Source organism: Monopterus albus, unplaced genomic scaffold, assembly GCF_001952655.1.
Source record: "Monopterus albus unplaced genomic scaffold, M_albus_1.0 scaffold22.1, whole genome shotgun sequence".
NCBI lineage: Eukaryota > Metazoa > Chordata > Actinopteri > Synbranchiformes > Synbranchidae > Monopterus > Monopterus albus.
Window position 1 is genome coordinate 1,856,761 of NW_018127902.1, and position 12,634 is coordinate 1,869,394.

General features: G+C 40.3%; 1 protein-coding gene across 2 annotated transcripts; it reads right to left on the bottom strand.

Moving 5' to 3' along the window:
• Window positions 1-391: 391 nt before the first annotated feature.
• On the bottom strand, window positions 392-5,536 carry LOC109956783 (keratin, type I cytoskeletal 19-like). Of its 2 annotated transcripts, none has more exons than XM_020594128.1 (8): window positions 4,918-5,536; window positions 4,016-4,098; window positions 3,535-3,691; window positions 2,848-3,006; window positions 2,582-2,707; window positions 2,045-2,265; window positions 1,643-1,731; window positions 392-1,551 (listed from the first exon to the last, which is right to left on the bottom strand). In XM_020594128.1, the coding sequence occupies exons 1-8, from the start codon at window positions 5,287-5,289 to the stop codon at window positions 1,445-1,447; spliced, it is 1,314 nt and encodes a 437-aa protein (XP_020449784.1). In that variant the 5' UTR covers window positions 5,290-5,536; the 3' UTR covers window positions 392-1,444. The 2 variants fall into 2 exon arrangements, with proteins under 2 accessions (XP_020449784.1, XP_020449785.1); XM_020594129.1 differs by having other exon boundaries at window positions 2,842-3,006; window positions 4,918-5,534.
• Window positions 5,537-12,634: the final 7,098 nt, after the last annotated feature.

Here is a 12,634-nt window from a genome sequence, read left to right on the forward strand (position 1 = left end):
GAAATGTCAGTGTCTGCAAACTGTTTTAGCTCTGTTCATTACAAAGCAATAACCACAAGTCATGCCAGACGTAAGGCACAGTGTGAACATTATTTTGGGGGGGGAAGCTGAACTTTGTTTGACTTTGTGGGATTAAAAAAACAACAAGACTGTCCAGGAGGTTAATCATATTTAGGGACTGCAATACTGCAACACCCTCCCCCTTAATTTAGAAAATAAAATGTTATTAAATATTATTTTAATACATTACTGTTAAATTAAAGAAAACAATCAGAAGAAAGGGATGCCTTTTTCTGACCACACCTCCCCTAATAATTTTTGTACAGTACCTAAGGTATAACCCCTGAGTTTTTAATTGAACTATAGTGTTTTTCTGCAGATAAATTCATTTTATGTGTAAGTGTTATTTCTCCTTTACTGAGATCATACTTTATACTGGCCAGATTCACTGACAATGTAAATACTGCTAGGAGCAAACAGCGCCATGGCAGAAAAGTAGAACAAAGTACTGGAATTACACAGTCAGCTCCTTGTGGTTAAATTAACTCAGACTCTCTCAGTGTGGGCTTTTACAAATATTGGCATAAATCATAAAGCAGGTAAAGCTGTAATACTGTGAGTTGCTATGAGTGTTTAAATAACACTGCAGCAGCACAACAGGATCTATCTTATTATATATTCTTATAACTGTAACAGAAATAAAGCTACACTGAACACAATATATATCCTACTTTACGGCTTTTAAATGTTTGTGCAGTGAGAGCTGAAACAAGTAGAAGGCTGATTTTTATTTACCCTAACCCAAAACCCCTGAAAGTAACCCTTTTAAAGCACAAACATTGTATGGGAAATGTGGTCTTATATTAGAGAAACAGTTACATCACAAACAATCCCAATAATCTTGACAAAGGTCTACCTTGTTTATGGTAATTGTAATTGGTAACATTTAATTTGACAACAGTAATTTCCTTTTTTTAAACTGCTACATGTGACACCTTTAACATATAGTCATCATTGTCATAACATGCACAAACATGTGCTGTGAAAAAATACATATCAGATAGGGGACAGGGCCTTTCTTTAATCACTGTGTATCCATTCAATCCGAAGAACAGACAGTGAAGAGACATTTTCTTTCTGATGCTCACAGTGCCACTTGTGCTAAGTTAGGTCATTCAGAGGGCAGGCTGAAGAGCAATGGGTAGTACAGTTGTTTTCAGTGGAGCTTATATAAAATATCTGCTTCTATATCCATTTACACATTTTTCTTACACATTTAAAAGCATTTTATTGGTTATTTTTTCTGACAATTACGCAAAATATCCACACTGCAGAAATAATAATATGATGGATATCAGGGCAGATTTCAGATCTGGAGACTTAAGAGCACAGGAAGACCTTTTTTATGTACTATCTGAGACATATCTTTTAGGAGCCAGTCTGGCTACTTTATAAAAACCTCTGGCTCCAGATGTTCTGTGAGGGACACCACCTTTCCATCAACGATCTCCTCAATCAGGACCTTCTTCCTCACGCTTTTGACTGGTTGACCTGTAGAGGAAATTAAAAACAAAATGAAATCTGTAGTATGTTTCATTTTAATGGGCAGAGAGCTAAATATACAGCAGTGAGGTAAACTTACGTTTTTCTTCTTCGATTTCTTTGACTTGACCCCTTTGCATGTTTGTGTTCATGCTTCTGTTTATGTTTGTGCTTGTGACAACAGTTTTCCTAGAAGACAGAGGAAAAAGTTACTTTTTCCATTCTTAGCATTTGAGACAGAGATAATACAAGTGTTAAAAGAGCAGTTTGGGATTTTGGCAATTGGTTTCAGATGAGAAGACTGATAAGGCTAGCCATTTACTCTTTAGCTGAATGGCTGCTGGCTGAAGCTTCACATTAGTGTACAGGCATGAGAGTGGTGTCAAACATTTCTTCTCATATAAAAACAGCCAGGAAGTGCATTTCCTAAAACAATTTTTAATATGTTATGCTTTTAAATCTCTTCTTTGATGCTTTTAAAATGGAATTTACAGATCCTTACTTGTGATCCTCTCCATCCAGCAGCCTTCTGTACTCAGCGATCTCCATCTCCAACCTGGTCTTGATGTCAAGAAGCATCCGGTAGTCTGCACCTTGTCTCTCGATGTCCGCCTTCACCTGGCTGAGCTCGTTCTGCAGGGTGTTGACCATGTCCTGCAGCTGGGTCAGCTGCTGGTTGTAGTGGGACTCAGTCTCTGCCAGTGTGCCCTCCATGGCAGATTTCTGCATGTGAGAGGAAAAAAAAACAAGGGAAGAGATATGAGTTTACTTGGTGCTAATTGTTTGCTTTCTACCTCCTTGTCCCACTTAAGAGAGGTGCAAAAAATGGTGGTTTACTGACTGCTATTTTATAGTGTGTATATTCAAATATGTAACATAGCTTACTATGCATGCTGAACACATCAGAGATGACAAACTTGATGTTGAGAAATGTGAGAGGTCATAAAGTTAAATGTTTTATTGCAGCGATCAAATACTGCATGAAAATGTGTGCTGTAGCTTCATTTATGTGCATCTCTTTATATGGGCCCTGCCATACCAGGCTGAGCTGAGACTGCAGCTCAATCTGCAGGGCCTGCAGGGTCCTCTTGAGCTCGCTGATCTCAGTGCGAGAGGTCTGGAGGGTTTCTGTGGCGGAGACCACTTCTTTGTTCAGTTCATCGAACTGGAAGACATTGATTAGAACAGGAAAATGGTCACAAAGCTATTCAGGCCATAAGTTAATCACATAGTTAAACAGAGGCACAAGGTGACATGAACACACTTTTGACTTAAAATCTATCGTCTTGCTCTCCTCACCTTCACCTTGTACCAGGCCTCCATTTCTCTGCGATTCTTTTCAGTAATACCCTCATACTGAGTCCTGATATCTTCCATGGTCCTGCTCAGGTCATCCTGGGGCTTGGCGTCCACCTCCACATTCACAGAGCTGGAATTAACTTGGTTCCGCATGGCTGTAAGCTCCTAAGGCAGGACCACAGCAGAAGGTCAGGTAAAGTCAAAGTAAAACCCATATGGAAAGCTAAAGAAGGACTGGGGTCGTGAGACAAAGAGCCAGTCTGAACCACAGTTAAAGGGTGACTGGATGAGCTCACAGCTAAAGCAAAGCTATAGAATTTGTGACAGTAGAAATTATACATTCTTCCTCTTAAAAAAAACTAATGTTGAATTTGCAAGCTTTTATATCTTCAGGGCACAGCCAACAAGCTTAGCTTTACTGTTTGTATAAGCAAATTATAACATCTCTTGGGAGGCTACTAGTTGATTGCCTCATGTAAAATTATTTTAATTTTGTTCCTACTCTCTGTTCTCAGGAACAGCATCCTAAAGACTGAGAAAATATGAAAGGAATGGGTGATATCTCCTTCTGCTCATAGAAAGAAACACTGAACAAGATTTATGTTTTGTTTGATTCCTATGAAAGTATTGAGGGTATCAGGCACCTGGACTCACTGGGATGGTGTGAAGCCATTATAACTGTGGGACTCTCACCTCTTCATGGTTCTTCTTCATGAAGGCCAGCTCCTCCTTCAAGCCCTCCACCTGCATCTCCAGGTCAGACCGGGCCAAGGTCAGGTCATCCAGGACCTTGCGCAGTCCGGCAATGTCCGCCTCTACCGACATGCGCAGTGCCAGCTCATTTTCAAACCTTTAAGGAAAAAGGCACAGAGCTTCATTTCCTGCACCCACTCACTTGCTGTCACTGTCAGCAAAAAAATAAAAAAGACAGAAAAGAAAAGGTGCAGCTCCACTAAAACCAGTTATACCTGTTTTACCACTCTGTTCACCATTACACCCCTGTGACTGTATGTCCACATGGCCAATATTTGACTGAACAAACATGCAACAGTATAATGCTCCAAGCAGTTACACCTCTCAAGGTCCATACTTCTGCCACTCTAAAACACAGTAATGCTAATTATGTTTTTACAACACAGGGTATAATAGTTTCTGGCATATCCTTTTCACTCACTTGATTCTAAAGTCCTCTGCTGCCAGTTTGGCATTGTCAATCTGCAGCATCAGCCTGGCATTGTTCTGGGAGGCATCACTTATCTAGGGTAGAAACAGAGGCATTGTCAGAGGTTTCGTTTCCAAATAAAATTACACCACTAAGGTGTGTGAGTGATTTATTACTGTATCTACAGTGCGGGCTGACAAGTCTTTGTTTATGAGCAAAGCAGAGGTTTCTGTACACCTGACTTGCATTCCACTGTTCCCTAATTACAACTCTGGATGGCATCAGGCAGTTATCGCATTTGCTCATCAAGTGTTTGACATTACTGGAAAGTCTTGTAGGTGCTAGTAAGAAAGAAAGAAACAGACAGATAGATATAGGGTCTTTATTTTTAAAGTCCAGCACTCCGACTAACTTGTTCTGTCTAATATTACCTTAAACATGCACAAACAAGTTGTTCCTAATATTTTATGAGAAGTCAGCAGACAGTATAATGTGGACTCACTACGCTTGGAAAATAAATAAAAGGTGTCCTCTAATAGGTTGTAGTCTTACCTTAGATTCTATTCTCCCACCTTCTTTGTGCAGTGTATTAAGTCACATAACATGACAATAAAGTTTTAAAATAAGGAAATTATTCATTTTTATTTGGTGGTTGATTTAAGTTGTAGCTTTACATTTTGTAAAGGTTATTTATCTAAAAATGTTTTAACTGAAAACTAGTTTACCAAAAAGAATATATTAATTACAACCATAACTAGTTGAATTAAGATTTTTACACAAAAAACAACAAAAACAAATAATATTATTTGTATATTCTAACTATTATTAACATAATTTCACAGTAGGCAAATAGAGGTTACATAATTAAAGACATTTTGCTCCATATTTATGTGTGTGGGGAGGGGACCGCTTACCTTCTTGCGCAGGTCGTCTATGATTGCCTCATACCTGCTGTAGTCCCTGACAGTGGGGGTCTGCTGGGCGTACCACTGGCGGATCTGAAGCTCCAGCTGCTGATTGGCGCCCTCCAGCATGCGCACCTTATCCAGGTAGCTGGCCAGGCGGTCATTGAGGTTCTGCATGGTGATTTTGCCATTGAAACTGCTGTTGCTGTCACCTCCGTACGCATCTGCCAGGTCAAAGCCGGAGCCTAAGCTGGAGGCGTACGACACCCGGACGCCTTTAGCGCCTGAACCGCCATAGACGCTGGCAGGCCGCCGGGGGCCTGGCACTGATGGCTGTGAGAACAGGGTCAGCCCGGATATTCCAGAGCGAAATGAGCTCATGGTGACTTCTGACTCAGGTGCAGTGCTCACAGAAAGTAGTTAAGCCCCAGGAGCAGTGGGGAGGAGCTGATGCTGAAGCAGCCTGTAGGACACATTTTATAGTCGCTGCCTCCTCCTCCTCCTCCCGGAAGATGGGTGCACCCGAGCAGGTATATGGAAGGATGCTGTTGGTCCATGTGAGTGTGAACACATAGGGCGTGGTGGGTTTTTCACGTTTACTCGTCATATATAACGGCTGACAGGGCATATTTCATCAGGCCCAACAGGCAGGCACTGTTTGTTAAAGTTGTCACTTTTAATTAAGCCTGACATAGGCCATAGGTAATCGGAAATAGCTAGCAATAATTTTCCTGTTGTAGGCAGCTGTGGCTACAATTCGCCCTAATACATACAACAAGCTTATCAAAAGAACATAAAATTAGTGATGTCTTGAATTTTAAAGCTACATTATGCAACTTTTATGAATCAAGCTGCAGTAGTTATCATACAGTAAGACTCCTAATCAATCCACTCCACTGCCCTGAGCCCTCCCTCTCCCTGAAGCCTTTGAGATGTGCTTTCAGATTTGCTGAAAGTTGACCAAAGATACACTGACTTTTGTGGACCCATCAGTTCACTGTTGAACGCTACTTGAATGGAAGAAAGCTCCTGCTTGTTATTTTGAATTTCAGAAACTGTAGCACACAATGCAAGATAAGCCTCATATTGAGACTAGACAAAGACAAGCCACCAATTGACTTGATGAAATAATAGTGAGCAGGTGCAGCTACCAAGAAAAACATGGTTTGTACCTAAGGTGGGGCTGTTTAGTACAGCAACCTCAAGAGTTTCAGAGGGGTAAATAGTGTGCTAACCAATGCAGAAGGCCAGCATAAGTCCTTTATTTTACCACTGTAATGTGACCACACCTTTAGCCATTATTAAATTACAATAAGTAAGAATACAGTCAGGTTCAACTAATACTATGCCTTGATAATTTGCCTGGCAGCCAAACTGTCAAGGCTGTCAGCCTAACCAGCCCATATTGGTTTTTATGTCAGGTGTAATGGCAACAGTTCTGCCAATCTAAGTGACAACTTACTGTTCATCACACCCACAAGCTTACCAGACGCTCATCCCAGTCTTGAAAAAAAAACATAAGAAAAAAGTCTGCAGGTTTCATCCTCTGGTGACCATAAATGTCTGTAGGATTTACTGTATAATGGCAGCTGTGTAAACAGGTCAACAAATGGTTTCTCATAACTATTTAAATTTGACCTCTGTGGGATACAAGTCTTTTTTTACACATACTGTATATGACTGGAAAAAGATGAATACATGTATTCACTGGTCACACATTCAAACATACTGTAAATATTCTCCAACATTTGCATGTGTTTACAATATGTCCCCTGTGTTGCCAAAGGCGCTTGAAGACCTGTCTTGGAGTCCTTTTGGTTGTGAAATTATTTACTGTAAGTTAAAATGACGTGGTCTTATTAGGTGTGATCAAATTTCTCTGGCATCATGCACTTGCTGTTGCCTAAGATATTATAGGTGAGCACATGAAAAACAAGACTGGTCATTTTCTAACAGTATTTTCAGCAATCCCCACATAGAGATTAAAGCCAACAATGATTTGCCTCTACTCATGATTAATGTCTCTTAATCTGTCAGTCCTGGATTAGCTTGTTCATCTGTGCCATAGACCTCTCCAGTGATGTTCAAAAATCAATAAAAACCAGTCAGGGAAACACACCACTGTACATTCTCATTATAAAACACCAGACCCTGATATTTTTTTTTAATTTTGTCCCTACGCCTCCGATCGGCCATAGATTTTCACAGCATATGAAGTAAGGAAGAGTCAAGGAGTCATGCACGAGATCTCTGGATATTCTTAAAAAATATTGTGTTTTATAACCTGTCTCCTCTACTTTTCTGTGTGTGTGTGTGTGTGTGTGTGTGTGTGTGTGTGTGTGTGTGTGGACATTTTTCTGTAGTGTATGGATTTTAGATTTTATTGATTTTCATTACAGAGAGAGAAAGAGACAGTAAAAGTGAAGCACAAGCAGCCTGATCAGTCATAACAGATACCAATAGAAATAGAACACAACAGGATTTTGGGGATTTAAACATCTGACTGTGGAGATTATGCTTCTCTAAAAATAGGCAGAGGAAAAAAAATAGATGTGAAGTGTAAAAACACAAGAGTTCTACAGGAGACACATCTCGCGTATTCAGTGTGAATCGACAACACAAGAGTTCTACAGGAGACGCATCTCGCGTATTCAGTGTGAATCGACACATTTGATGTAATGAATTCTTTTGCAGTGTGAGACGGGAGTGGGACGTGCATAGAAAACACTTCTAGTGTGTTTTCCCAGTAAGACCCATCTGCTTTGTGCCTTTCTTATTGGGTGGGCAGGAGGTTGCATTGGCAGGTTACGTTGCGCCAAATGAATGGTAGGGGAAACATTTTAAGATAAACTTTTCTGATATTGAATCGAAGTTCTACAAACAGACCGCAAACAAATTTGTGAAGATCAGCTGTCAGCACATTACTCCTGATGTTGTTTTATCATCTTCAATGTGTACAGAATTTATATATGCTATAACTGAATAGTTTAAACCCGAAATGAGATAACACAGATTTTCCGATTTCCAGTTTTCCCACCCCTTTTCCAAAAAAGACAAGACTATTTTTCTTTACTATTCGCTTTCAGAAAGTGATCATTTCATGCCATGTTGGTGTGAAATGATGTTGGTGTGTTGATGTTATGCAAAACGCTCACACATGGAATGAGAGAGCGAAAGAGAGGCGGACCCAGGTAGCCGACTTCAGTGCAAGCAGTGATTTAATATAATACAGTGCAATGTGGTGATTAACAAGAAGCAGGTAGATGATGAATGAGTGGGGAGACCGGGTGTCGACCAGTGGCAGGAGTAGTGGAGTGAAGAACTGGAAGAGGTGGGCCGAGCTGCGTCGCGGGGTCACTCCTGGGCTGGTCGGTGGGTGATGGAGGCTACTGGAAGAAAACACAGGCTGAGAGGAGTTGGTATGGCCGACAACTGGTGACTGTGCATCGACCTGTCTGGAAGGGTTGAGAGGTGCCAAGGTCCGGAGGAAAAAGACAGGCTGTGCAGAGAAACTGGAGCTGACTAAGACGAGAAAAACAAAAGCGTAACTAGAAAACCAGGGTAAAACAATACAGGAACTGGGAAACTGGATAAATCAACAAACGAATAATAATCTTAGAGAGACAAAGGGAGGACCTGTGATCGTGATAAGCAATCAGGGCAGAAAGAGAGACAGAGTGAGGAAGGTGAGAGAGGCCAAAGAGGGCGGGCAAACCTGACAGTTGGCCAGTCTGACAGTGTGTTTTAATTCAAATGACACCAGATGAAAAGCCAGTCAAAAAAAAAAAAAAACACACACAACACGATCTCTAATCTCTCAGTGTCAGATGCACAATACTGTAGATGATTAGTACTGGAAGGCAGGATGACAGATTGCGGCAGTGTGTCTGTGCTCAATTATAGAAAATTACACTCAGATTGTTTCAGAATCCCATCTTTCTGCATGATGTCAATCTTGTAATGCCTATTTACTGTGCAAAAATATTTGACAATGCAGCTAAAGGTTGATTGAGCGTACACCTGGATAAACAAGAAAACTATATAGAGCATACCTCTGCCAAGCAGCCTTGTTTTAATTCAGTTAAAAGGTTTTGATTTCCATGGAGTTTGTTCTTATAACTGCAGACATTTATCAAAGCATGGGTATCATTTAAATTATTTGTAATTACCCGGGTCACCCATGTGAAATGAATCAATTAAATGTAGATGTGATGTGCAAGTGCTATGCTGTAGTTCATGGGTGAGTAGGTGTTGCCATTAGGGTAGAATGTCAAACACCTTGTGAGAAACTCTTGGCTCTTGCAAGGGCAGAGGTAGGGAATAGGTTGACAGGCAGGTAGACCATCCAATGGTGTTCCTCAGGCCGAGTAAAGTTACTAGTCAGACTTTTTCTGCCGTGCTGCTGTCATAGATGATGCTTTATTTTTTATGTTATCAGTGCATTTAGTGTATTCACTGCCACTGGGATGAAAGGAAATTTTTAAGAAATGTAACAGCAAGAAAAAAATGCTTCTGAAATGAATCACCAGCCCTACATTTCAGAGAAAACTATTTCTCTCAGAAGACCAAAAGATAAGGTAAGATAATAAATAGATAATCACTTTATTTGCCTAAGTATGTTACACGCAAGGAATTGGTCTCCGGTACAGAACTGAGGCAGCCATCTGTGGCACCAACTCACAGCAATGGCAGCCCAATCCCTTCAGGGCACTTCTCTGGCCATAGGGGGCGACTTGGGGTTCAGTGTCTTGCCCAAGGACACTTCGACTGCAGACTCTGAGATTTGAACCTTCAACCTAGGAGACAGCCACTCTACCCCCTGAGCCACAAATGGAGGCTGGACTTAACACTCATCAAGTGGTAAGAAGCACAACTCCAAACAATGTTGCTCAATGTCTGCTGGATGTATATATAGGCAACTGTCTGCTAACATGTTAATGGTATTTACAAGTGGATAACATCAGTTGTTGTTACAGCTATGGTTTTGCTGCCCTTTAATACAAGTTTGAACTACATTATAACTGACAGGAGTTAAACCAATTTCTGACACATAGGAACTTAACATAATGTTAGACTAAAATCACATCTTAAACTAATGTTTAAACTAAGGTCTTTTCAAATAGAGAGCCACTGGCAAAGGTCAATAACCTGTGAAGCTTAAACTAGGTTTACACTGGAGTTTAAGGGTAAGACCAGCAGATTAAACTATGGATGTGGTGTGTAAAATAAAAGCCTGTGGGTGGATCTCTGTCAGTGGTGAGGTTTGCAACAAAATTCACACTCACAGTTTGAGCCAGTTGACTTGACATGAATTCCTGGCTACATGCAGAAAACTGTAAGCACTCCATCAATGAGTGCTTTTGCTTATTTAAATATCTTTTGGTTGTGGACTGTTGGTCATTAGAGTGGACATTTTATCCACAGACAGACAAAATGATTAACTGAATAACTGCCTAATTCATTGGAACCTTAATAGATAATAAAAATAATTTATAGATTCAGCCTGACAAATCATATTGTTGAGGGTTTTTCCTTTTTACACATAAGCTGATTAAACCATTGATGTAACACAGACATAAGATATATCGTACTGAAAAATAATAGTTCCTTGTTTTCTGATTTATCTACAATGTTACAATGGTGAATTATCATCTTTGATGTGACCTAAAGCACAACAAATTTGGTGTATATATGTTCTAGTACTTTGATGCAGAAGCAAGTACCCGGAGAGAACTTATGCAGGCACAGGGAGAACATACTGTACAAAGTCCGAACAAGTCAAGGCCCTCGGGTTTTATCATTCTGAAATAATTACAGACTATTTGGAGTTATGATGGATACAATGCTAATCTACAGGTACCCAAGATTATACATTAAATGGCTGGAAATGAGCAAAATGAACTTAAATAAAAGGCGGGTAACCTGGTGTATCTGAGGTCTGTGATACTCTACACTACTGTCTACTGTCCAGAATGTCTTGTTAGTGACAGGCCACATTGTAATTTAGCTTCATTATGTTATCATATACTGGTAGCAGATCAGACAGATCAAGTACCTCATCTCATTTTATCTTGTCACCTTAGCAGACACCCAAACCACTAGTCCTTCTGTTGACCTCAGTAACCATGGGCAGAAACATCAAGTACACAGCACTGACTTGTTCAGTTGAAATACTTGCCCATCTTCCTTCTGTGTACTATAATACTGATTGACAGCCACAGTAAGCGTGACACTCCTAGTGTAATTGTTTTGTTTTAAGCACCATGTAATCCTATTCTTTGCAAAATGTACAATGGATTATCAAGAGGATAATAGTTTTTCAGGTATTTCATACTAATTACTTTTCTTATTGTAATTGTTTTTAAGAGTTCCCTCAGATTTTTAACCTTTAACAGGAATAAAATTTACACAAAATGTGAAATCTATATGAGATGAGCTTCATTTATAATTTAGTGAAGTACTTCAACTTTCAAGTAATTCTGTTCACTAAAACTTGGTTTTTCTGTTACTTTTTCTTGCTGAGGTCCCCACTGACATCTAGGCAGTGAGATAGCATTAAGCACCATTCACAATAGACATGTTGTCATCTAATGAATTCTGTTCTCTATGTGGTGAAAGTCTCAACCAGTTTTCCCAGCCAGTTAGGAGGCTCCACCTTGTCTGGTTCATGCACGTGTGCCAGAGAAAATGTGTCATTCCATTCAGTTCCCTTCACTGTACATTTGTAAAATGCCTTCAAAGGTATTTTTTAATTTTGGATGACAACCTCAACTATGGAATGATGTTCATCCCTACTGGTATGTTCAGCATTTAGGTTTATAGGTGTGGAGGGTTTGATTGATAGAACTAAAAGGGTAAGGGAGGGTTTTCAGCTATTAATGTGCACGTTCTGGTTGTAGCAGCTAAGATTAGGATTGGACTGTTGAAGTGTGTTTGTAAAGTAGTTGTCTGGCTCAGGTACAAGTGATTAAAAGGCTCTTTTCAGGTGATGGGACAATGAAGTCTCTCTTTGCATACAGTATAATGCAAAAAACCCAAGTCGTGTTTCAAAGCACTACATACTGGGAGACCACTGCATTGCTAAAAGTTTGAAAAGTGGACACCCAAATATTAAATCCATATGTGACAGTTGAACAGTTATGCATTGATGTTAGTTAATAAGACCTGGTTCTCAGTCTGCATTCCAGTTCATCCAGAATGTGTTTGAGTCAAGCTCTTCCACAGCAGAACAGGAAACCCACTTTTTACAGACCTAACTTTGTGCGGGTACAAGTTGAAACTGTTGCCACAAAGATGTCTGCACTGTCTAAAATACCACTGTACGTGGTAGCATAAACATTTCCCTTAAATGGAACTAAGTGGCCTAGACCAAAACACATGAAACAACCCAAGGCCAAAAATGCATATATCTTCTTCTTCTTTCGGCTGTTCCCGTTAGGGGTCGCCACAGCGAATCATCTGTTTCCACCTAACTCTATCCTCGGTATCCTCTACTCTCACTCCATTTAACTTCATGCCCTCGTTTAGCACATCCATATATCTCCTCTTTGGCCTTTCTCTTGACCTCTTGCCTGGCAGCTCCGTCTCCAACATCCTTCTACCAATATAACCACTATCCCTCCTCTGCACATGTCCAAACCATCTCAGTCTGGCCTCTCTGACCTTGTCCCCAAAACAGCCGACCTGAGCTGTCCCTCTGATGTGCTCATTCCTAATTCTGTCCATC